The sequence below is a fragment of the Macaca thibetana genome, chromosome 12 (genome assembly GCF_024542745.1).
Source record: "Macaca thibetana thibetana isolate TM-01 chromosome 12, ASM2454274v1, whole genome shotgun sequence".
Lineage (NCBI taxonomy): Eukaryota > Metazoa > Chordata > Mammalia > Primates > Cercopithecidae > Macaca > Macaca thibetana.
In genome coordinates, this window is record NC_065589.1 from 104255612 (window position 1) to 104280806 (window position 25195).

Below are 25195 nucleotides of genomic sequence, written 5' to 3' on the forward strand. Positions count from 1 at the left end.
CACAACACAGTGCAGCTGCTTTGTCAGATCGTGGCCAGACTGCTTCTTTAAGCAGGACCCTGATCCATTCCCACATATCTTTCCAACCTGTGAATCAGGAGATCCCCTTGGGAGCCTACACCACCAGGGCATTGGGTCCAATACATAGAGATGTGTAGAGCCTCAGTGAGTGAGGCTCTGGGTGGGACCTTCCCTTAGGGCCTTCAGTCACTCCAGTCAGGGTTCTGTGGACAGAGTGCTGATCTCTCTGGACAGATCTCCCAAGGGGAAGGGTGGCCACTATTTCTCTGGTTTGGTAGACTCAACCATTCCAGACTGCCAGCTTTGAAGAATACAAATGGTCTGGACAAGGAAGGGTTCCCTCTAATGTGGCCAGATTGCTTTTTTAAGCAGGTCCCCGATCCTGTTCCTCCTGCCTGAGTAAGACCTCCCAAGAGGGATCTCCAGCCACCTCCTACTGGCACATTTGGGCCAGCAATGAGTCAGCCCCTCCCTGGAATGGAGTTTCCAAAGGAAGGAGCAGATTGCCATCTTTGCTATTTTGCAGGCTTCACTGGTGATACCTCCAGGTATGGGAAAAACTGAGGCAACTAGGGTCTGAAACAGACCCCAGCAAACAGCAGCAGCCCTATAAAGAGTGACCTGAAGGTTAAGAGAAAAACAAACAAAGAGAAAACAACAGCAACAACAAAAAGACCCCACAAAAACACCATTCAAAGGGAAGTAACCTCAAAGATTTAATGTAGATAAACCCACAAACACAAGAAAAGATCAATTCAAAAAAGCTGAAAACTCAAAAAGTCAGAGTCCCTCTTCTCTTCCAAATGACTGCAGCACCTCTCCAGAAAGGGCACAGAACTGGGCTGAGGCTGAGATGGCTGAATTCACAGAAACAGGCTTCAGAAGGTGGGTAATAATGAACTTCACTGAGCTAAGGGAGCATGTTGTAACCCAATGCAAAGAAGCTGAGAATCATGATAAAACAATGCAGGAGCTGATAGTCAGAATAGCCAGTTTAAGGAGGGACATAACCTACCTGACAGAGCTGAAAAACAACACAAGAACTTCACAATGCAATCACAAGTATCAATAGCAGAGTAAGACCAAGCAGAGGAAAGAATCCAAAAGCTTGAAGACTATCTTTCTAAAATAAGACAGGCAGATAAGAATAGAGAAAAAAGAATAAAAAGGAATGACCAAAACCTCTGAGAACTATGGTATTATGTAAAGAGACCAAACCTATGACTGATTGGGGTATCTAAAAGATACAATGGAATCAAGTTGGAAAACGTACTTCATGATATCATTCAGGAGAACTTCCCCACCTAGCAAGACAGGCCAACACTCAAAGTCGGGAAATCTAGAGAACTCCAGTAGGATACTCCATGAGAAGATCAACCCCAAAACAAATAATCATCAGTTCTCCAAGGTCGAAATCAAAGAAAAAATGTTAAGAGCAGCCAGAGAGAAAGGCCAGGTCACCAACAAAGGGAAACCCATCAGACTAACAGTGGACCTCTCAGTGGAAACTCTGCAAACCAAAAGAGATTGGAGACCAATATTCAACATTCTTAAGGAAAAGAATGTCCAACCCAGAATTTCATATCTGGCCAAACTAAGCTTCATAAGTGAAGGAGAAATAAGATCCTTTTCAGGCAAGCACATAGTAAGAAAACTCATCACCACTGGGCCTGCCTTGCAAGAGCTCCTGAAGGAAACACTAAATATGGAAAGAAAAAACCATTACCATCGCTACAGAAACACACTGAAGTACACAGACCAGTGACACTATGAAGCAACCACATAAACAAGTCTGCAAAATCACTAGTTAGCATCATGATGATGGGATCAAATTCACACATAACAATACTAACCTTAAATGTGAATGAGCTAAATGCCCCAATTAAAAGACACAGAATGGTAATCTGGATAAAGAGCCAATACCTATTGGTATGCTGCCTTCAGAGACCCATCTCACATGCAAAGACACACATAGGTTCAAAATTAAGGAATGCAGAAAAATTTACGAAGCAAATGGAAAAGAGAGAAAAGCAGGGTTTGTGATCCTAGTTTCTGTCAAAATAGACTTTAAGCCAACAAAGATTAAAAAAGACATACAAGGGCATTACATAATGGTAAAGGGTTCAATTCAACAAGAAGAGTTACTATTCTAAACAAATGTGCACCCAATACAGGAGCACTCAGATTCATACAGCAAGTTCTTAGAAACCTACAAAGAGGTTAGACTTAGACTCTCACACAATAATGGCTGGAGAATTTAATGTCCCACTGACAATCTTAGATAGATCATCAAGATAGAAAATTAACAAAGATATTCACGGCTTGAACTCAGCTTTGGATCAAGTGGACCTGATAGATATCTACAGAACTCTCCACCCCAAAATAAGAGAATACACATTCTTTTCATCATCACCTGGCACTTACTCTAAAATTGATCACACAACTGGAAGTAAAACATTCCTCAGCAAATGCAAAAGAACTGAAATAAAAGCAGTCTCTCAGACCACAGTGCAATCAAATTAAAACTCCAGATTAAGATATTTACTCAAAGTCACACACCTACACGGAAATTAAACAACCTACTTCTGAATGACTCTTGGGTAAATCATGAAATTAAGGCAGAAATGAAGTTACTTGAAACCAATGAGAACAAAGAGACAATGTACCACAATCTCTAGGACACAGTTAAAACAGTGTTAAGAGAGAAAGTTACAGCATTAAATGCCCACATCAAAAAACTAGAAAGATCTCAAGGTGACAATCTAACAGCTTAAATAAAAGAACTAGAAGGCCAAGAGCAAACAAACCCCAAAGCTAACAGAAGACAAGAAACCATCAAGATCAGAGCTGAACTGAAAGAGATTGAGACACACACACACACACACAAACCCTTCAAAGAAATCAACGAATCCAGGAGCTGGTTTTTCAAAAAAAATAATCAAACATATAGACCACTAGCTAGACTAATAAAGAATAGAAAAGAATCAAATAAACACAATAAGGAATGTTAAGGGAGAGTATCACCACTGACCCCACAGAAATAAAATCATCAGAGAATACTATAAACACCTCTATGCACAAAATCTAGAAAACTAGAAGAAATGGACAAATTCCTGGACATATACACCCTCCCAAGAGTGACTCGGGAAGAAATTGAATCCCTGAATAAACCAATAATGAGTTCTGAAATTGAGGCAGTAGTAAATAGCCTACCAACCAAAAACAAACAAACAAACAACAACAAAACAAAAACCAACAACAACAATAACACCAGAGGGATTCATGGCTGAATTCTACCCGAAGTACAAAGAAGAGCTGGTACTATTTCTACTGAAACTATCCCAAAAATATTGAAAAGGAGGGACTCCTCCCTAACTCATTCTGTGAAGCCAGTATCATCCTGATACCAAAAACCCAGCAGAGATACAACAAAAAAGGAAAACTTCAGGCCAATATCCTTGATGAACATCAATGCAAAAATTCTCAATAAAATATTGGCAAACTGAATCCAGCCACACATCAAAAAGCTGATCCACCATAATCAAGTTTGCTTCATCCCCAGGATGCAAGGTTAGTTCAACATACACAAATCAATAAGTGTGATTCATCACATAAACAGAACTAGAGACAAAAACCTCCTGATTATCTCAATAGATGCAGAAAAGGCCTTTGATAAATTTCAATATCCCTTCATGTTAAAAACTCTCAATAAACTAGGTACTGAAGGAATACACCTCAAAATAATAAGAGGTGTATGTGACAAACTGACAGCCAATATCATACTGAATGGGCAAAAGCTGGAAGCATTCCCTTTGAATACTGGCACAAGACTAGGGTGATGTCTCTCACCACTCCTATTTAACACAGTATTGGAAGCTCTGGCAAGAGAGTACTCAAATAGGGAGAGAGGAAGTCAAATTATCTCTGTTTACAGATGACATAATCTTCTATCTAGAAAACCCATCATATCAGCTTCTTAAACTGATAAGCAACTTCTCAGGATACAAAATCAATGTGCTAAAATCTCTAGCATTCCTGTACACCAATAACAGCCAAGCAGAGAGCCAAATCATGAATGAACTGTCATTCGCAATTGCTGCAAAAAGAATAAAATATCTAGGAATACAGCTAACAAGTGAAGGATCTCTTCAGGGGGAACTACAAACTGTTGCTCAAAGAAACCAGAGATGACACAAACAAATGGGAAAACATTCCATACTCATGTATAGAATCAATATCAAAAAAAGAGCATACTGCCCAAAGTAATTTATAGATTTAATATTATTTCCATTAAACTTCCATTGACATTTGTCACAGAATTAGAAAAAACTATTTTAAAATTCATATGGAACCAAAAAAGAACTTGAATAGTTGAGACAACCCTAAGCAAAAAGAACAAAGCTGGAGGCATCATGCTACCTGACTTCAAACTATACTACAACGCTATGGTAACCAAAACAGCATGGTACTAGTACAAGAAAAGACACATAGACCAATGGAACAGAATAGAGAATTCAGAAATAAGACCACACACCTACAACCCTCTGATCTTCAGCAAACCTGACAAAAACAAACCATGCGGAGAGGATTCTTTATTTAATAAATGGTGCTGGGAGAACTGGCTAGCCATGTGTAGAAAATTGAAACTGGACTCCTTCCTTACACCATATACAAAAATTAACCAAGATGGATTAAAGACTTAAGTGTAGGCCAGACATGGTGCCTTACACCTATAATCCCAGCACTTTGGGAGGCCAACGCAAGTGAATCACCTGAGGTCAGGGAGTTCAAGATCAGGTTGGCCAACATAGTAAAACCTTGTCTCTACTAAAAACACAAAAAATAGCTGGGCATGGTGGCACACACCTATAATCCTAGCTACTCGGGAGCTAAGGCAGGAGAATCGCTTGAACCTGGGAGGCGGAGGTTGCAGTAAGCCGATATTGCCCTACTGCCCTCCAGCTTGGGCAACAGAGTGAGACTCTATCTCAAAAAAAGAAAAAAAGGAATACTTAAGTTTAAAACCCAAATCTATAAAAATCCTAAAAGAAAATCTAGGTAATATCATTCAGGAAGTAGGCATGGGCAAAATTTCATTATGAGAATGCCAAAAGCAATTGCAACAAAAGCAAAAATTGACAAATGGGATCTAATTAAACTAAAGACCAACAGCAAAAGTGAAAAGACAACCTACAGAATGAGAGAAAATTTTTACAATCTATTCATCTGACAAAGGTCTAATATCCATAGTCTACAAGGAACTTAAACAAATTTACAAGAAGAAAACAAACATTAAACATTGCCTAGTAAAAAGTGGGCAAAGGACATGAACAGACACTTCTCAAAAGAAGACATACATGCAGCCAACAAACATATACAAAAAAGCTCAACATCACTGTTTATTAAAGAAATGAAAATCAAAACCAAAATAAGATACCATCTCACACCAGTCAGGATGGCTTTAATCAAAGTCAAAAAACAGCAGATGCTGGCGAGGTTGTGAAAAAAAGGAATACATTTATACTCTTGGTGGGAGTTTAAATTAGTTCAACCATTGTGGAAAACAGCATTGTGATTTCTCAAAGACCTAGAGGCAGAAATATCATTTGACCCAGCAATTCCATTACTCTTTATATACCCAAAGGATTATAAATTGTTCTGTTATAAAGATGCATGCACACATATGTTCACTGCAGCACTATTCACAATAGCAAAGACATGGAATCAACCCAAATGCCCATCAATGACAGACTGGATAAAGAAAATGTGGTACATATGTGCCATGGTATACTATTCAGCCATAATAAGGAACAAGATCATATCATTTGCAAGAGCATGGATGGAGCTGGAAGCCATTATCTTCAGCAAACTAATACAGGAAGAGAAAACCAAACATTGTGTGTTCCTACTTACAAGTATGAGCCGAATGATGAGAACACATGGACCCATGAAAGGGAACAACATACACTGGGGCCTGCCAGGGCTGGGAGTGGAGGGAGAGAGAGTATCAGAAAGAGTAGGCAATGGATGCTAGGCTTAATATCTAGGTGATGGGTTGATAGGTGTAGCAAACCACTATGGCACACGTTTACCTATGTAACAAACCTGCACATCCTGCACATGTACCTCTGTACTTAAAATAAAAGTTGAAGAAAAAAAATTTTAAACAAAAGCAAAAATAAGTATAAGTAAAATTTCTACTTCCACCTACTAACATAACTTTAAAAAATATTCCACTGCCAAAACAGAATGGTTTAAAATGATAGTTGAATATTTTAATTTATGGTCTTTCTCATTTCAATCAAAATGTTTAAATCTATCATTATTCAATAATATACAGAAAACTGAGTAAGTTAAATATATTATACAGTCCCAGAATTAGGATAATGAATTTTGAAAATTACAACCTGAAGTAAGTATGGTCTGGCACAAATAACACCAAATGACTGAATAAACAATTTAAAATAATTCAGTTAAAGGCATAAGTTGCATTTTAATAACTTTAGAAATTAAGATAGGGCATTTTATTTTCTGGTATATTGTTAAATCTATATGCCTGCATTAAGTTCCTGTTAAGTACAGCCTTATAATCTAGATTTTCACCTAAGCTAATGTTGACATATTGGGCTTTTCTCTTCATTAACTCCCAATGATCAATATTGATCTTATGTCCTTGGCTTTTCCCTTATAGCTATTTGTCCTAAATGGGACAACTTCTCATTTTGCTACAGTAAGTAAGATCCCTCTGCTCTTTGACTGGTCTCCCATCTCACTTGGCATAGACTCTCAGTTTCTCATTGTTTCATGTTTTCTCCTGATATGTTCCTTTCTACAAATCTGATTAAAGCATAATGTACTCCTCTGGATAAATGACAAGATGCTTATAAAGAAAAACTCCTGGAGAAAGAATATGATTTGGTTAGCATAAATGGGATGCGTTTACCTTATACTAAATATTGTTTATCTGTTTATTTTCAAATATTTTGACCAATACTATCAATTGGCATGTACCTTCTACCTAGTATTAAGTGCAAAATAACTATAAAGAATCTTTTTAACTTCTTATTTTCCTTTATGTACACAGGATTATTGATTGAATCTATATAGCTGAGCTCATTTGAAATGAGTAACATTTTTATCCATTCACATTGCTCAGCAAAGTGAAAATTAGATGTAAGCTATTTATAGTCAACCATTTCAAGGAAGGACAAGCAGAAACCTGCCTACCCATTATATTTCACTTATATTACAACTTGTGTGACTTCTGATCAAGGGATCCCCCAATCTCAAAGGCAATGAGCAATGTCTGGAAGTGATATTGTCCAAGAAGACAGGTCCCACGTGTGCTAAAACCTATGGCATCTATTCAGCCCCCACACAAAGTTATTTTTAAAAGAGTTATGGCACTTTGTCTGTTCACCTTTATGAGGCAATGCCACATTTGGCCAGTAGATAGCACCCAAGATATTCCAATAAATATAGTGAAAAAAATCTCAGTGTGATTATTACTTTGCCAGGGAAACACCAGGCAAGTTCATTTTAGATCAGCTGAGGAGGAAAATAGAAGTCCCCAATGCTTAGAAATTGGGATATTTTTTAAAACCAAATCCTAGTAACCTCCTAACGTAAACCTGTACTTTATCAGAGTAGGAAAATTAGCTGACTTGTTTCCTAACACAACTTCTGTTTGAATGTGGGAAGGTACCACACATTTGACACACATTTAGATAACACACGAAAGCAGCACTTGAACAGTGATGCTGAGGTCCGGAGAGACCGTGAAGAACACCATGCCACTGCATTTCACAAAAACAATGAAGAAGACTCAAAAGGCAACACTGTGCCGTACTCACTGATCCTGCTAAAGGGCACAGTGAAAAAGTCACATGCATTTCCGAATGCAATGTTTAAATGATTGAGAACCTGGCTATAAACAAACAAACAAAAATAAATCATAATTACTTAAAACTGGTGGAGAGTGCCTTGGTGTTGTTAAACCTGCTGGTATGGGTAGCTGCTGCTTATGTTTTGACAAGTGATGACATCCTTCTTGCATAGGGAGCAGCTTTATCTTCCTTTAGTGGTAAGAACAATAAAGAGAGCTGCTTATGTGATATTTGAACCATCATCCACATGTTACAACCTCAGCTCATCTGCTACAACAAGTATGGCTCTACATTTAATAAAGTGATGAGTGTTAAGGAACCAGGCTAGTACAGAAATGTGGGATAAGAAGTTAGAAGACGAGAGTCATTCAGTTAGAGACCTAGTAAAGAAAAACTGTAGGCACCTGAACCAGGAAAGACCTTATCAAGTGGTGATGGGGGTTCAGGCTGTTATACAAATTAGTTTCTAGGAGAGAGGTTTTTGTTCTGTGCTCTCCAGGGTCTAACATCAAGCCTTCTCCAGCTGCCACACCCAGCCCACTTACAGGGACTTACACACAAACTCAGAATGGCTGACCCAGTATCTTGCTCAAGAATTTTAAAATTTGGTTTAAATTGCCTGAAACGACCTTCAGCCACTGAACTTCCTATTCACGTAGGCTATTAAATTTCCTCTGTTGTAGTTGTTTGACTTGTTTGAGCTGTATTTGGGCACTTGCAAACAAAATGCATTATTCATTCATGATAAGTTGTGGGGGTTAGAGGGGCAATGGCGTTTACTCCAATCTCTTATTATGCCAGGTCTCTGTCTTCCCTCTCTTAGGAATTATAAGTATTCTCAAATTGGGAGATTTGCATTTGGTTAGCTAAGATGTTATTTTGTAAATGTGTTTTCCCCTCATTGTCCATTCATAATCATCTTGGTACAGGAAATAGGCACACCAGAGCTCCGGGCTACCCCGCAGAGTAAGCTTACGGTAGTCCAAAGAGGCACTGACCCTGGGGCCTAGTCTTGATCTGCCACAATCTGGCTGTGTGACTTTGGGGATGGAATATCACTTTCTCTCTCTGATCCTCAGCTTCTTCATCTACAAACTGAAGAGGTTAAAGAAGATGTTCCAACTCTAACCTTCCATGGTCCTGTTCCCTGCCTTCTCTCCATATATGAAGCAACATTTGAGGCAGGTTAAATAATTCCCTTGTAATGAAAGCTGTCATACTTGATGTACAAGTAGACAAGGTGATTATTCAGTTAAATAATCATGCATCCATGGACAATGCATGGGAACACACGTGGAACGATAATGACAGGTTTATCTCTAGCTACCCACGGAAAGAAAATGACAGGTTTATCAGTCATTTACCAAATCATTCTGATTTGGTAGAGGTGTAATATTGGCACCCAGAAAGAAGTTCTTTACTGCCTTATCAGTCTTGAGTGATGTTCTCTTGACCCAGGTGCCCTTTCATCACAGGGCCTGCTGGGATCCTGCCTGCCTCCCTTCCCCTCTAGCCTCTCCTCTTGACTACTCATAGTTGCATCAACCACCAACACACTCTTGTTACCTCCTTCCAGCATCCAAGTGAAGAGATAATGAAGAGGTAGTGTTGCGGCCACCAAAGGTTGGGAGAAAAGCACTTTAACTACAGATTAGTTAATTGTGTTTAAACCTGGAACAAATGATAAATTTATGCAATAAACTTTATAAATCCTCCAATCGTGCCAAATATTTACAAAGAAAATGTCCAGTTCTTGCCTGAGAAGGCCCTGTAGAATCAAGAAAGTAAATAGATCCTAATGAGAGTTAGTTAAAGCTTCAGTGTATTCCAACGATTAGGGCTATAATTCTGTAGAGGATGGAAGAAAGGCAGGAAGGAAGGGAAGGATAGAGGGAGGGTGGAGAAAAGAAACCCAACTTCCTGGTACAGTAGTAGTGCACAAACATGGCTGTATGTTGAAATATCCTGGGTGAAAAATATCAACGTTCAAGCCCACCCTCAGTGATGTTTGAAGTTCCGTGTGATTCTATTATGCAATTCAATACAATACAGCATTATATTTCATTAAATAAGTGACTCAATTACTAAAGAAGAGTGGCCACTCAAAGGGATTTTATAATAGTTGTTAAGAATTGTTATCAAAAACCCCACCAGCTTCTTATTGCAGAGGTCTAAGAAGCTGGAAGCCTTCCTGAGAATTTCCCCTATCCTTGCGGTAAATGCTACCATGTTCTGGAATCCTGAGTCTGAGGGCTGCCCAGTAGCCTTATGCCATATCATTCCCTTTCCCTCATACCCTTTTAAAATTACTGCCAGAACAATGCTTCAGGATCCTTACAGTAAAATCTGTTTTCCTGATCATAAGATAGACCCTGAGGCTTTTAGCATCCATAGATCATTGTCACATCTATTATTAGCTAGAGGTTCATTTGTTGACTACATCAAAACTTTTGTAACTGCTGGACAATTGGAAAATACCTGAGGCAGAGTAATGAACTGGAACAAGCAGTGCACTGAAAATCTCAGGCCTTTGAATCAATTTACGGATCTACCCATGCATCTCTAGGTGACTTGAAGCAAGTCACAGAACTTTTCACGCCTGTTTTCTTAACTGCAAAGGGAGAAAGTTGAATACTATCTAATATCCACTTGAAACTCTGAAATGCATACTATTTCCTTCTCCACTTTCTGGTAATGATACTAATGAACAGTAAAGGATGAGAAAGTTAAGTACAGAGGAGAAGCACCAGAAAAATCTAATGGTCTGGATGAGCCATAAGTTGACAAATTTGATCTCAAAGCATTCAACATATCCCTAGATATGTTCTTTGCTTTTAAAAGACTATAATTGGATCATGTAGCAGTAAAATTTGGTAGGTCCCACTTTCTACTACGGGTTTGTATGAGGGGGGAAAAAAAAAACCAACAACATTCTCTTTCCCCTCACACTGTGAAGAGTACCTTGCAAAATGAGAAAGCACTGATCTGATTCTCTAGTTGTTAAATAGACTGGAAAAGAGAAAAAGCGGTGAAAAACAAACAAACAAACAAAAAAACAACAACACTCTTCTACTATGCTAGAAAAGTTTAAAAATATTCAAACCCCAAGTTTAGTTCCTGTTCACAGTTCACTGCTCACTGTTGCCCTTGTACTCACATCTCCCTATTCCTCTATTCCTTTCTTTCCACCTACCACGACCACTCCTCATTCTGCCTCTATATCTTCATATCTCTTCATGCATGATTTGTCTACTCCAAAAAAGGTTTACGACTCCATAATTTCCTGCAGATTGCATCTAAACTGTTTAGCTTGGCATTCCCAGATCTCTATAGTGCAGCCTATAACCTAACTTTCTTCTCACTTTTCCTCAACATATTTTCTCCAGCCAGTCTGGACTGCTTATTGTTCATCCCTCAGTTATGCCCTATAAAAATCCTCCACTCTGCCTTTGCTCATTCTGCTTCTCCCATACAGAATGACCTCCTCCATTTTCTCCCATGTAGACTAATCCTGGCCATTCTTGGAAACTGAGCTAACTCACGTTTCGCCTCTTCCAAGAAGCATTCATGCTGGCCTACAATGATCTTTCCTTTCTCCAGCTGTACTAAACAGCACTTACATTTTGCTGTATTGTCTACTGTGTTTTGTTTATTGCATATTTCTCAGACTGCATGCTGCTGGAGGACAATGTCTTAAATACTTCTATTTTTCTGCCTCTCTTCATCCTTTTCTTCTCCCTCTCTCCCTTTCTTCTTTCCATTCTTTCTTTCTCTTTACTGTAGTCTGTACAGCAAAATTTGGGGGGGATCCAGAAAGATCAGTAGTTATTTTATAAATAAACACAGTAATGCCAGACTTAGGTTAGTGGGGCTGTAAGTGCTTCACTTTTACCTGGCCTGATCACTGGGGCACGAAAGTTCACTAGTGTTTTTTAGCTTTCAACTTGGAATTCAACATCCCTCAGCATGTTTCTTTGTAAGACTACTTAGTGTTACTAGGGCACATGTCTGAGTTTAGGTTCTACTTTTAAACTTTACGTAGTTTCTCAAAAGAACAGAAATGATCTAAGACATATGAACAAATTGAAGGAAAAAAGTGAACTATTCCAGTAATTAAACAACTTTGTTATTTATTTATTTTATTTTATTTTACTTTATTTTATTTTATTTTCAGATGGAGTTTCACTCTTGTTGCCCAGGCTGGAGGGCAATGGCATGATCTCAGCTCACTGCAACCTCTGCGTCCCAGGTTCAGGTGATTCTCCTGCCTCAGCCTCCCTAGTAGCTGGGATTATAGGCATGTGTCACCACACCTGGTTAATTTTATATTTTTAGTAGAGACGAGGTTTCTCCATGTTGGTCAGGCTGGTCTTGAACTCCTGACCTCAGGTGATCCGCCCACCTTGGCCTCCCAAAGTGCTGGGATTACAGGCGTGAGCCACCACACTCAGCCTATTTATTTCAATAATGTGTTAAATCATGCCCTCCTCATTTACAGAGTCTGTGATAGCGGAATTGCAAACTACCAAATTACCAAATGGAGACAGGACCTCACCTTCCGGCTCTATAGATGAGTCAGCTGAGTTCAGGCAGAGACATCAAGTCTAAATGAGGTAGCGCCTCTTGCAAAGCAGTTAGCCTCTCTCCCCTTCCAGCTGTACCTCTTCAGAAAGGGGTTCCTCTGTTTCCACAAAACCCTTCCTATTATGTCCGTTTTGTTTTAAAAAGGTTGTCTGTAAATAAGATGCAGCCCTCTCCGGGGACCCAAAGTTGGGCAAGATCAACCAATAGAGACTCTTCCAGTTTTTGAAATCCTCTTATTTGCGCTTTTAGGACAGAATCATTTTCTAGAACTGGTAGAACAAGGCTCTAAGCCTTGGTAAAGAGGGAATTTTTGTAGGGATGAGGAGTGGAATGGGTGAGATATAGATTTGGATATGCAAATAGTGGTTTTGTTTTTGAGCCTGTTGCAATGCAAAAGGAGAGTCTGAGATCAAACAGAAATGAGATGCAGGTAGTGCATCCTTTGCCATGGAACCCCCAGTCAGGCTTATCATGGGTTTAGGGAGGATGCAGCCCCTTGCTTGCCACTCTCCCTCCCTACAGGAAATGGAGTTGTACTGGAAAGATACCCTACCTGCAGGCTCAAGGACAACACACTCTCAAATTCACACTGGGATCCCAGAACACTCTGGAATAACCTCCCTCCCCATCTGCGCAATCTTGGCACACTCAGTGAAAGGAATAGTAGGACTTTGCCCTAGTCAAAGCAATTCTCCTGCCTTTGAAACCAAGGCTGCTCTGCTTCAACCACTAAGATTTAACAACCCTCCTTCATTTCTATTTTGAGGTGGGGGTGGTAAGCAGAGAAGAAGGACCCTTTTTTTTTTTTTTTTGGTCCAAAAATTACAACCCAATCTGTGCTTTTTGTTGTGTTTTATTTTTTAAAGCCTAGAAATCAATTGCAATTCTACTCCCTTGCTTCAACATGGTTTTTTCTTCTCTAAGAGCTTTGCGTTTCCAGATGTAAGAAGCAGTCTCGCCTTGCGTATTCTGTTGGAGTAACTGCCTAAAGTCTCATCCCTGGAGAAGTGAATGTATCTCTCTGGACCTTAGGTTTCCTATTCGCTCAATAAAGGGGTGACGAATGACGCCTAAACTCTGATCTACCGTAAAAAAAATGCAGGTCTGTCAGCCCAATTGCCTTTAATTTTTCCTCTCGAGTGTCCAGAACAAAGATAGTAAAAGGTTAAGGACCTCTCCAATGGAGAGTTATTAACACAGAGGTCGAGGCTCACAGGCACCAGGTTTGCAGCTTCGCCCGGCCTCAGAGATACCCCTCTCCAATATTTCTGAAGTCGGAAGCCGCGGTGGGGTATCCCGTCTTTATTCGGCTTCTCCAAAGCCGGGGCAGAAGGTCTGGGAGCAACTCCGTCTGTCTTCAGGACACCCAGCTGTCTATACCATCCCCAAACCTGAGTAAAGCGGACTTCACCTAGCTCCGTTTCTCACAGTTCTGCTCCTGGTCCCTCGAGGTCCCCATTACTTCCCAACCCCAGAAATCCTTCCAGCCGCACCAGGCACACTTTGCACCCCTTACCCGCGGCTCTGAGAGCTTGGCGCTGAGGTGGAGTAGGGCACTCTCCCAGGGCGTCCTGGACTCCAGTCCCACCTCCCCGCCCCAGCCTTTCCCGTTCGCAGCCCCCACGCCCCGCCCCAGGACTCTGCAATCGCCTTCCCCTCCTAAACTCTCTGGGCGCTCTCCCGGCGGGCGCACTCCTTCTTGCAGCCACCCAGGAAGAACCTTTCCTTTCCCCCATCCCCAGCTCCCCAGCCAAAGCGAGATCCAGTCCGTGGACAGGGCGCTTGGCACAGTGGAGCCTCTCGGACCGGCCTTCTGCTGGGCGGGGGTGGAAGGAGGCACCCGGCCTCTCCGGGCTCGGGGGCGCCGGCTGGCCAGGCGTGCTCAGCTCTGCCAGGAATCTGCCCGGCGGGATCGGATCTAGAGAGCAGCCTCGCGCTGAACCTATCACCCAAGCGCCCGAGCCGTCTCCTCCCTCCCGCAGGCGCCCCCAGCGCTCACCCCGAGTCCGGCCAAGCCAGAGAGTCCAAGGCGCGACTGGAGCCCCCTGCCGCGTGCCAGAGCTCCAGCGGCCTCGCACGCTCTGTGCCGGCCCCCTCCAAGGAGGGGCGCGCGGGGGCCCGGAGAGACACCTCCGGTCCGCCCACCCTCCCCCTTCCCCGCCCGCCCACCCGGCCCGAGCTGCGCAGCACCGCGCAGCACTCGGATTCCGGGAGGGAAGCGCCGCGCTGTGTCCCTGGCGTCCTCAGTCCTGCCCCGCGAAGTGGAGATGCGCGAGAGGCAGGCGAGGGCGCGCAGCTCGTGAGAAGCCGCGCCAGCCGGCACCATGCGCCTGCGGCCACTGCCTCTCGTGGTGGTCCCCGGCTTGCTGCAGCTGGTGAGTGCCCGGCCCGCGCGCAGCCCCATGCGCCGGGGACGCGTTTCGGCGGGAAAACCGCGCAGGCGGCTGACTTGGAGCCCAGCCTGGGCCTGCTTGGGACGTGGGGTTGGGGACGCGAGGAGGGCAAGGAGTTTTGGGTTGCCTTAGAGGTCGAAAGGAAAGAATTGAAGAATGGAATAGAGGGGATCTAGAGGCGACTGAGGGGCTTAGCACGGGTCGGAACTCGAGCGCTGGGGTAAAGTAAGCAGAAGGTGGCCGGGAAGTAGGTCCGGGAAAAGGAAGAGGTTTATTGGTAAGCGGTCAAGGAGAGGATGGGAGGTAAATAGGATGAGAAGGGGCAGAAAGACCTTCCTCCAGTTCACAGTTCGAGAGGCTTGGTGGTGTTTATTTTTCACGTGGTGTTTTGCCCAGATGCACACAGACACTTCTTCCAAAGCACAGCATAGTGCATGCATCCTCGTTCTCAGAGCCAGCTAGTGGCGGCTTGCTGGGGGAAAACTTAGGCAAAATATGGATTTGGGGGACAGCTTGGATTTCTCTTCGTTTTCCGTCTGGCGCTGGGGACTGGGATGGGGTTTTCTGCCAGCTGGGGACACGGGATGTAACTTTCACGCCCAGCTCCGCGCAGGAGCCCCCTCTCGGGCATCTCGAAGCTGTCTTTTCAGGGAGACATCTCCCGCCTGGTCTGGGTGACTCGGGGGCGCTGAGGAATAAGAAAGATGTTAAAATGTGGTTTGGGGTTCGCGTTGTCACTCTCTTCTCTCTTCCCGCGAGGCGCCACCCTCTCCTTCTCCTGATATACGCCTGTATTCTATATGCATGGCTAATTACAGTTAAGGGAAAACCAAAGTAAGACCTTCAAGAAGAAACTTTTAAAGTAAAATTACAGAAGCGGAGTGTTTTGGCTGGATCAGCCTCTGTGATGGATTTCTTCTGGTCACTTAGCACTTGCCTTGATACGGTGCTAGTAAGAGGGCTTTCTCCTGATGCCATAGTTTCTTGGTCCTCATACTTAAGACTTTGCCCAAGCACTTAGAAGATGTCAATCTGTTCTCTTTCTCTCTCTCTAGTTCTCTTTGTCTCTTTCTTTTCCTATTAGAGGGAAAATCAAGTAACTTTGAAAGTTTCTCTATGATATGTATGATATTGTTAAGGCAGAGGCACTTTGCAAGTTCTGAGGGTGGAAGGAACTCTAAAAGGTGGAGAGACCACTGAGATGCCCGTGGTCCATGCTTGTTACGGTGGAGATGAGCTTCACCTGCACAGCGTTAACTCAGAAAGTCTTCAATGGCATCAAGAAGAAAATGCAATGATATTCCCAAATATCCTTGAATGAGCCATCACATACTGGCTATGTACGATACTGCATGTTAAAATACATTTTACATCTTAGACATTATGAATCCAAAACATATGCCACATTAATCTTTAGTATCCCTTGCTTTAATTTTTTTTTTTTTAGTCTGGATTCTAATAAAAGATGATCTAACAGAGCAGCATTTATATGCTGTGTGTAAGGAAAAGCCTGGGGAAATCAGGCATTTATGTGGGGGTCTTCAGAATATCTTTACGAATCTTAGTTCATTAATTTTGCATTTAATAAACATGAACTGTGTGCTCCGTAAGCACTGTGATAGGCTCTTAAAGATGAGAAAATATATTTGTGCACGTGTCGGGGAAAAGTTCTCATCCCAGCTACTATATGGGAAATGTTAGAATTTTTTTTTCCCGCACCACCATAGCTAATAAGGAATAGGAAATACGTCTTGAAGGGATTATATGCTCTCCTTGAGAACTAGATTCTAATATTACAGCATGGATTGATTGATTCGCTTTTAAGAAAGCTTATGTCAAATTCGAATCCATTTTGGGATTGTGCTTGGGTTGTAATGTTTTTCTCCTGGAGCGCTTTATCATGGTAAGTGAGGTGGGGAGCTGCAGCCCTGTTGATAAGCACACATTCCTTACGCTGCCATCCCTTCGGACAGTGAAAGGCTGTTTACATTCTCCACATTCTTAGAGCTGTTGCCAGCCTTATAACACAAGGGAGTTAGAATGTGAAAGGAAAACAGAGTGGTTGAGCAGATCTAAATTGAAATATTCCCCAATCCCACCACATGCCCCACTCCAGTAGGTCTCAAAAAGGACAGATCATAATTTGCTCATTTGGATGGCTCATAGTTTTGTTCTACCTTTTTCAGCTGCTATTGAACTTCTTTGTTAAATCCTAACAGCAAGGGGATAAAATGTTTTCTAGATGTGAAATTAGTCTTTTACTTTTCTAGGAACCATATGTACTCAAAAAAATCTGCCCTTTGCTGACATAAGGCTTTTTTTAAAAACAATTTTTTGGTGAGGGAGGAGTGAAGTTACCTTGTTGTCGAAATTGGATTTTACTTTTCCATCTGCACTGCCAGCCAGAAGAACATACTTTAAAAATATATTAAATATTTTAAAAGAGCAATGGATTCATTTGGGCATATCGAACATTTAGTGATATGAAAATTACCTTTTTTTTTTTCTGAAAGCAGTTACAGGGAGTTAAGCCCAAATAAGTCACTAACTATGGTTATATATAACATATATAATACATACATATATATGTATATAATACAGTCACAATAACTGTAATTTTTTTACCTGTTTATGTGATGTTTAAAACTTCTAAGAAAACAGTAACTGGAATTGGTAAATACTGCAGGTAGCCTAGGAAGAATGTGTGTCTGTTACCTGTCCTTGCCCAATTTTCCTGACCTGTGTATCGTGCTTTTAACAGACAGGTGGCTATAGCTAATTAATGGGATTACTATTTGCAATATTTAAATATCCATCTTGAACGTATTCCTTTTTTTAAAATTCTTATTCAGCGACATACTCTTATAAAGAGTATTAAGAGCATGTTATATCTTTTCTGCCATCTAATGAAGAAAAAATTAGCATTTGAAATGAATATTATAACAAAATGCGTGTTGTTTCATCATGATACAAGGTAAAGACTTCACCAGATGTCAACTGTTTACAGATTTGCATGATGATTTGTAACTGGTAATAAGTGTGATTTTTTTGTCTTTAAGTAAAGTGAAGATTATAAAAAAGAATAAATTTTAATTTAAATGAATGGTTAACTAGTGTTTAAGATAAAATTTAGAGCTGATTTAAAAAATCAGTTTCTTACACATTTCAACATGTTTTACTATGATACAATGCTGAGTTTACAAAATAAAGTATCAGTTAAAAGCAATGTAAGTTGGGAAATTTTTAGAATCCTATAAAATCAGATCCTTGTGATGAAAGATGGTAAAGTCTTAGGCTCATCCTTATAGTATCACATAATTTATTAAGGGTACTTGCATTAAAAAAATTAATAATTTTAATATTTGTTTAGTCTGATGATCCAATTTATTTCGTGTTCTGTATTTACAAGAATTGATAACTCTTTACTATCTTTCATTCAAAAATGACAATTTTCCTCATACAGCCTTGATCAATAAATACTGAAATAGTATTTTCCAGTGCTGGATCAATAGTCATCTGTTGGCTATATGAAAATGTGAAGGAAAAAAACAACAACAAAAAAAACACCACTATATCATTATTATGACTTAAAGTTGGCTGCACATTAAAATTAACTCCTCATTATAAGCATCATTATTTTAGACATTTTAAAAAATGAAAATTAAGATTAGACAATTAAATCCTCGGTTCCAGCCACCCACCTCCCAGTAAAAGTTGTATTCCCTTGGTTTATTCTGATATTATGTTATCTGGTCCAGTTTTAAATGGCTTCCATACAGAAAACTGACTCTTTGGGAAATCATTTTATTGTTTAGTTTCTGAATGGAAAAGAAAAACTTTCTTAACCTTTGTTCTATATTCTTTCGTATTTTTTTCTTATTTATTGTTTTTGATTAATAATTGAAATGCTAAATAAGGCAGAAAACTTTTTTTGAAAAATCTTTTAGAGGTTTATATTGTCAGCTTAAAATATGTAGTTCTTGCCATCAAATGTATTAAGAAATGTTGGTTTATATAAGACATTGCCCACTTTTTATCTATTAAAGAGCTGATCAATACACCTTGAATGATTCAGTCGTTTAGTGGTAGCAATCAAAGATGAATATAAATGTGTCACAGGTTTGTGATTTTGTAAAAGCTCTAGACTGTCTCTTTCTGTTTACATATTCTGCGAACTCTTTTACCTGAAGCTTCACTGGGAAAGATTTGAAAAAAGAATTATAGCCGCACACTCAAGTGCTTACAGTTAAGGCTGTGTCAGCGTTTCTGTAAAGAATCTCATTTCTATCTTAGCCATAAGCATTATTGTTGGTTAGAAGCTGGCATTTAATATCTTGATTTGGAAGTAAATTATTTCAAAACTGCTTTAAAAAATTGGTCCATATGATTTTGAATGCTCCCCATATGAGGCTACTCTCTAGGTATCCTTATAGTATGCAGGATGGTGATTTAACAAACTAATTTCTATATTATTGACTTTGTTACTAAATTAACAAGCACAATCCTATGGTTTTGACTTCCACAATGGTTATAATTTAAGTCGGGATATGTTTAAATGATTTTAGATAACCTTTTCCCAGTTAACATATATATTGTACTGCCGTAAGATTTTCTAACACTATTTCATCATAAGTATTTTTAATTATGCCAAAATCGGTGCCCTTTTATAAGTCTTTATTTACTAATGCATTTTTTTATTAGTTGTGATTTGATTAATGGGATTGATGACAACTCCATTCTTTATTTCAAAATCCTGCTAAATACAAAAGGGATCTAAAGCAATTTGCAGTATAAGTTGTGGTATAGATTTTCATATTACAGGAAGAATCCTAAGATGTGATTGACTGAAAACTTCTATTTTATGTTATTTTTTAACTTATGAAAATCTAGATTAAAACTCTCAAACAAGGGTTTGACTCATTATGCTGTAAGATTGGTATGTAATAAGGAATTATCTTTCCTTGTAGAATTACCATTAAAAATCAAATTTCCATTATTTAAAACCAAGTGCGGTAGGAAATATTTTTCTTTTTCTTAGTCAGATCATTCACAAAATCAAATCGTTGTATCTAAAATTGCCATTCTTGTGCTCACTTCAGCAGCATGTATACTAAAATTACCATTCTAGTTATTTTTTCCTTTCTTAAATGGTAAGACAAGTGAGACATTTTATAAACTTAAACTACAAGGATAATAACGCTGACTTAGATTTCCATATGCTTACATAATTTTTAGTTTCTTTCACACAATTATCACATTCTATTCTCCCAATAAGACTAGAAGATAGAGAAGGATATTTTAAATGTTTCCATTCATGTTTTGGAAAGAACAATGGATTTCATGTCAAAAGACTTGGAGTCTATTTCTGAGTAAGTCGAACATTCAACAAATATTTGTTCGCTCAGTTTTGATCCAGACTTTACACTGAGACTAGAGCAGGCGGTGAGAACATAGCAGTCAACAAAACAGAACTGGTCAAAGTGTTTGAGTGTGTGTTTATGTGTGTATGTGCACACCTGTGAATGTGTATGTGTCTTGGACAGTTCGTTTAACTTCCTGAAACCTTTCACCTATAAAATGAAGTCATTAATGACAAAGTAGATAAAAATTTGTTTTTAACATCTCTCCTTTTTAAATATATTGTAACAGGGGTTCTGAATTTTTCTCCATATGATTTATGTCTTTAGTTACTGTATATATATGTTACATATAAATGTAATTGTTTTAAATATACATTTCACATGTATTTTATGCTGTTAACCACATCACAAGTGATTTATATACGTAGAAGTAGATTTAAAACACTACAAGACAGATTACTATATCTGTGCTTATGGAAAAGGAAAATTTAGTAAAACTAGGCAGAGAATTGATGAGCACTTACTTAACATATAATCAGCAAAATCAATAAAAAATTAAATTAAAATTGTGCATTCAGGGATTTTCTCCCCCCATACCATTTTAAATTGTAAACTCCTGACATCTAGTCATTGAGTCAATTTAAATAAACGGCAAATTGACTCTCAGTTAAATTATAATTATTAAGATAAACATTACAGATTAATACTGTTCTTCAACCAGAAAACTAGCAAGTGACTTTTGTATGCCTGAATAGAATACAGGCTATTTAAATCAGAAATACTACAATGGTTTCAGGAATTCACATGTAAATGTTACAAAATTTTAAAAATAAAACAAACAAAAAACTGGCATGTGAGACCCACCAAAGATGGAGAAAATCGCCGATGATCCTAACCTTAGGAGAAAATCCAAGTGAAACAGAAAGACTAGCTAGTCCTCGGATTCAGTCCAACTGTAAACACTGTAAATGCCTCTACAAATGAAACTTGACTTAGAGATATTGCTGTTTTTTTTTGCCACATAAAGTGATTCTAAGGTCATTAAAAACAAAATTTACATAAATTGTGTAAGTCTCTTCATGCAAGAATATGCAAGACTATGATTTTCAAGCTTTTTCATATATAATGATAATTTTTAAATTTCATCAATTTAAGTTATATAGCAGGTATATTTATTCACCCAAAGCAATAATTTAAGAAAGAGTGTGTATTATTCAAAGGGAAAGAACACATATGTGGTAGGGCTGTTAAAAACATATGTGATTTCTGTTCCCAAATTCCATTCCCCATTTGTGTGTGTAGACAACTACTGAACGTGGTTGATTAGTATGAAAATCTGTATGATCTTTTCAATGGATAATGCATACAATAAATGAATAGGGACCATAAAGCATCATTTAGCAGTTTGTAGTAATGATAACAGGAATATGTATTAATGAAATTTTGCACTTGGATAGTTCAAACAGGAGACAGTTGGGATTGGCTTGAGGAATATGGCTATGGAAATGGAAAAGAAGATGAAGTTTCAAAAGCATGTTTTCCATAGTCTCAAATTTACCTGTTGCTCCTGTGTTACTGACTCTCCAATTTGTATCTCAGTTTCTACCCTGTTGCTCAGGCTCCAAGCCCGTGTCTCCATAATTTACTGTTCTGTTTTACTTGGATGTTTTACTGTTAACTCACACTCAACATGTGCAAAGTCACACACATCTATCCTGAACAAGTGCCTTCCAACATTCATGGATTTGGATCTTGAAGTCACTACTGTCCCATTTTTAATGTTTGGAGCCTTTGTGCTAAGACAAGTGACATGATGTAAAGCACTGCACGGTTTGCAAAATTCTTTCATGGTTAATCTGTGCATCAGCTCTGAAAAGTAAGTAGAGCGATAGTTATTGCACCCATTTTACAGGTGAAGCAACAAAAGCACACTGCAGGTTTCAGAGACAGACTGTAGACTGAGCAGATTGTAAACTTCAATCGTCCACTTTGATGATGAGTGCTATCTTCTAGGTACTCATCACTGACACCCAGAATGATGGACTTGAGGGACATTTCTAGGAAACATCCCATTCTGCTCAGTGACCACTGAGCTAGAAACCTCAACTCATTCATCTTAGCTTTGCCATAAAGTGAAACAAGTTGAGTAGAACAAATGAATTCTTGGAACATTTCTTTAATCTGGAGTTCTATGTAGAATTTAACCTCATGGGCCGGGCGCGGTGGTTCACGCCTGTAATCCCAGCACTTTGAGAGGTCGAGGTGGGCAGATCACCTGAGATCAGGAGTTCGAGACCATCCTGACCAAAATGGAGAAACCCCGTCTCTACTAAAAAATACAAAACTAGCCAGGCGTGGTGGCTCATGCCTGTAATCCCAGCTACTTGGGAGGCTGAGGCGGGAGATTCGCTTGAACCTGGGAAGCGGAGGTTGCATTGAGCCAAAATCGCGCCAATGCACTCCAGCTTGGGCAACAAGAGTGAAACTTTGTCTCTAAATAAATAAATAAATAAACAAATAAATAAATAGAATTTAACCTCATAGAGCCTAGTCGCAAAGGGTCCCAGCTTTAATACCATTTTCATTTTCATGTTAAATTAGTAGCCAAGTAATGTGGCTCCAGTTAGGATCAGCAAAGGTTTTGAGAGTTCCTCTGACTTCTCAGGATCTCACCTATACCACTCCAGATGGAAAAGATAAAACGGAGAGCGAAAGTGTGGGTTCATGGGCTGCTAAACCCTGGTTTTCTAGTGGACAAGTAGGAATATGAGGACAAGCAGGTGGGTGTGGGAACTTGTCTAGTGGGTGCCCAGACTTGAGTAGAATTTGAGAGCATTAATATATAATTTTACTTTACTAGTTGCACATGGCTTTTGCTCTTTTTTTCTTTGTTTTAATGAAAATACATATTTTATTATAAAGGTAATATTGTAGTGGATGTTATTGGTTCTCCACCCAGATTTATTTTGGGGAGGCACTTTGCCAGAATGCACTCAGAGCCACAGGTGCCAATCACTTCCCCTGGAAAGCTCTTGACTAATGACTGACAGATGTCAGAGTGTGAAAGCCCAGCTCCCTTGCCCCCACTCTGGACAGCTCCCAAGTATAACTGAGGTGAAACAGACAATCTGGGGAATCCCTGCAGGAGCAGGCTGAAGCTACCCTCTGCATGACTTTGCCTGAGATTACACACTTCCATGTCTTTTTCCCATTCTCTCACCAGCTGCCATCCTTCCTTACCAGGTTTCTCTGGAAGTGCTTCTGTTTTAAATCAATAGCCCTCAAATACTTGCTTTAGCGTGTTCTTCTGGGGAACTCAACCTAAGACTTCTGTTTAATTTTTTTTTTTTTTTAGTAATACTCAGAATTTTTTTAAGTAGCCATCCTCACCCCTGCCTGCTTTCTGCCACCTCCTACCTTACACTCAGGGCATTATTAATAGTTTAATGTTTATCTTTCCAGGTATTATGGATATGTATGCTTTTATAATAATTATATCATGCACAGTCCATGTTCTGTAACAAGCTTTTTTAATGGAATAGTATATTTTGGTTACTTTGGTAGAGCAACTTATATTTTTAAAGATTCACAGTATTTCATGGCATTGATATGCCATAATATATTTAATCAGTTCCTAATTAATATTTCAATTGTTTTGAATTCTTTAATATAGTTGTAAGTATACCTGTAACACAAATTCCTAGAATTGAAGATGTTGGTTCAATATTGAGAATGTATATATTGAATTTTGATAATTAAAAATGTTTTCCTAAATGATTGTACCAATATAAGGTATTACATTATATGTGCATGCCTGTATTGTGCTACCTGAATATTGGTATTTTTTTAAAAAATGTTTGGCAATCTATTAAAGGAAAGTACTTCATTGTTTTTGACATGTGTTGTATACTGTATTACTTATTAGGAATATAAAGCATGTTTTCATATTTAATAACCATATGTATTTCTTATTTCGTGGATTGCCTTTTTAAATAATTTCCTATGTTTCAGTTTTTTACAACCTTTGAATTTTATACTTTCTTTTTAATATTAATCACACACAATTGTTCTTTATTATTATTCCTGAGTATTTTGTACATTATGAGGTTGTTATGGATATCTTTTTCATGGCTGACATTTTAAAATTGGTTTTTGCTGGAATGTAAGGAAAACTTTTTATTTTTGTATATTTATGTTTGTATCTGTTCTTTTTCTGAACTCAATTATTAGTTGTAATATTTTTTATTTGATTCCCCTGGATTTTATGTCTAGACAATCATATCATCTGCAGATAATCTTATATTTGTCTCTTTTTATTGAACATTATGTCTCATATTAAAATTTATTCTCCTAGTGAATTGTATATAACCTTCAAAATATTATTGAATAATTCAGAAATTAAAGTTGTTATGTTTCCAACTTTAACATAAACTCTACTAAGTATGAAGTCTATTATTTATTAATTTTTATTTTTATTTTATGTATGTGTTTTTAGTGTTTTATTTAGAAACACTAGCTATATTCATAAATGAAATATAACTAAAGTGAAATATGCCAGATTTTTGTATAAAGACTATGGTGGGATTAGAATTTAAAAGACTTCTATATTTTCCCCCTCACTTCTGGGAAGAGTTAAAATATTTGAGAGTTGCTTTTTCTTTGGTAGTTTTTTTGGGAATCATTCTAATCTATTTGGACCTTTTTGTTTTGGGAAAAGAAGTCTTTTATAAACTTTTTATTTCCTTTATGACTACTTACCACTCAGGTTTTTTCCTCAACCAACCCTTATTGAATCCCTTTTATTAACTTTAAAATTATGCATGTTTGTGTATCCTTAAATTTGTTTCACATAAAATGTTATATACTATTACTTTAATTTTTAAAAACTTACTGCACACTGTGAATTTACACCGTTTTGCCCTCAAGTTTGTATTATATTAATTGTTTTGTA

At 38.8% G+C, this 25195-nt stretch overlaps 2 protein-coding genes across 2 annotated transcripts in view; both read left to right on the forward strand.

The window, feature by feature from the left end:
- The window catches only part of HNMT (histamine N-methyltransferase), a 1236603-nt gene that overhangs the window by 247045 nt on the left and 964363 nt on the right, over positions 1-25195 (forward strand). The window lies entirely within an intron of this gene.
- NXPH2 (neurexophilin 2) overlaps positions 14178-25195 on the forward strand; it is a 112400-nt gene continuing 101382 nt past the window's right edge. The window contains exon 1 of the mRNA XM_050751008.1: positions 14178-14866. Within this exon, the coding sequence (XP_050606965.1) occupies positions 14816-14866 (51 nt within the window). The 5' untranslated portion in view covers positions 14178-14815. The remainder of the gene's footprint in view (positions 14867-25195) is intronic.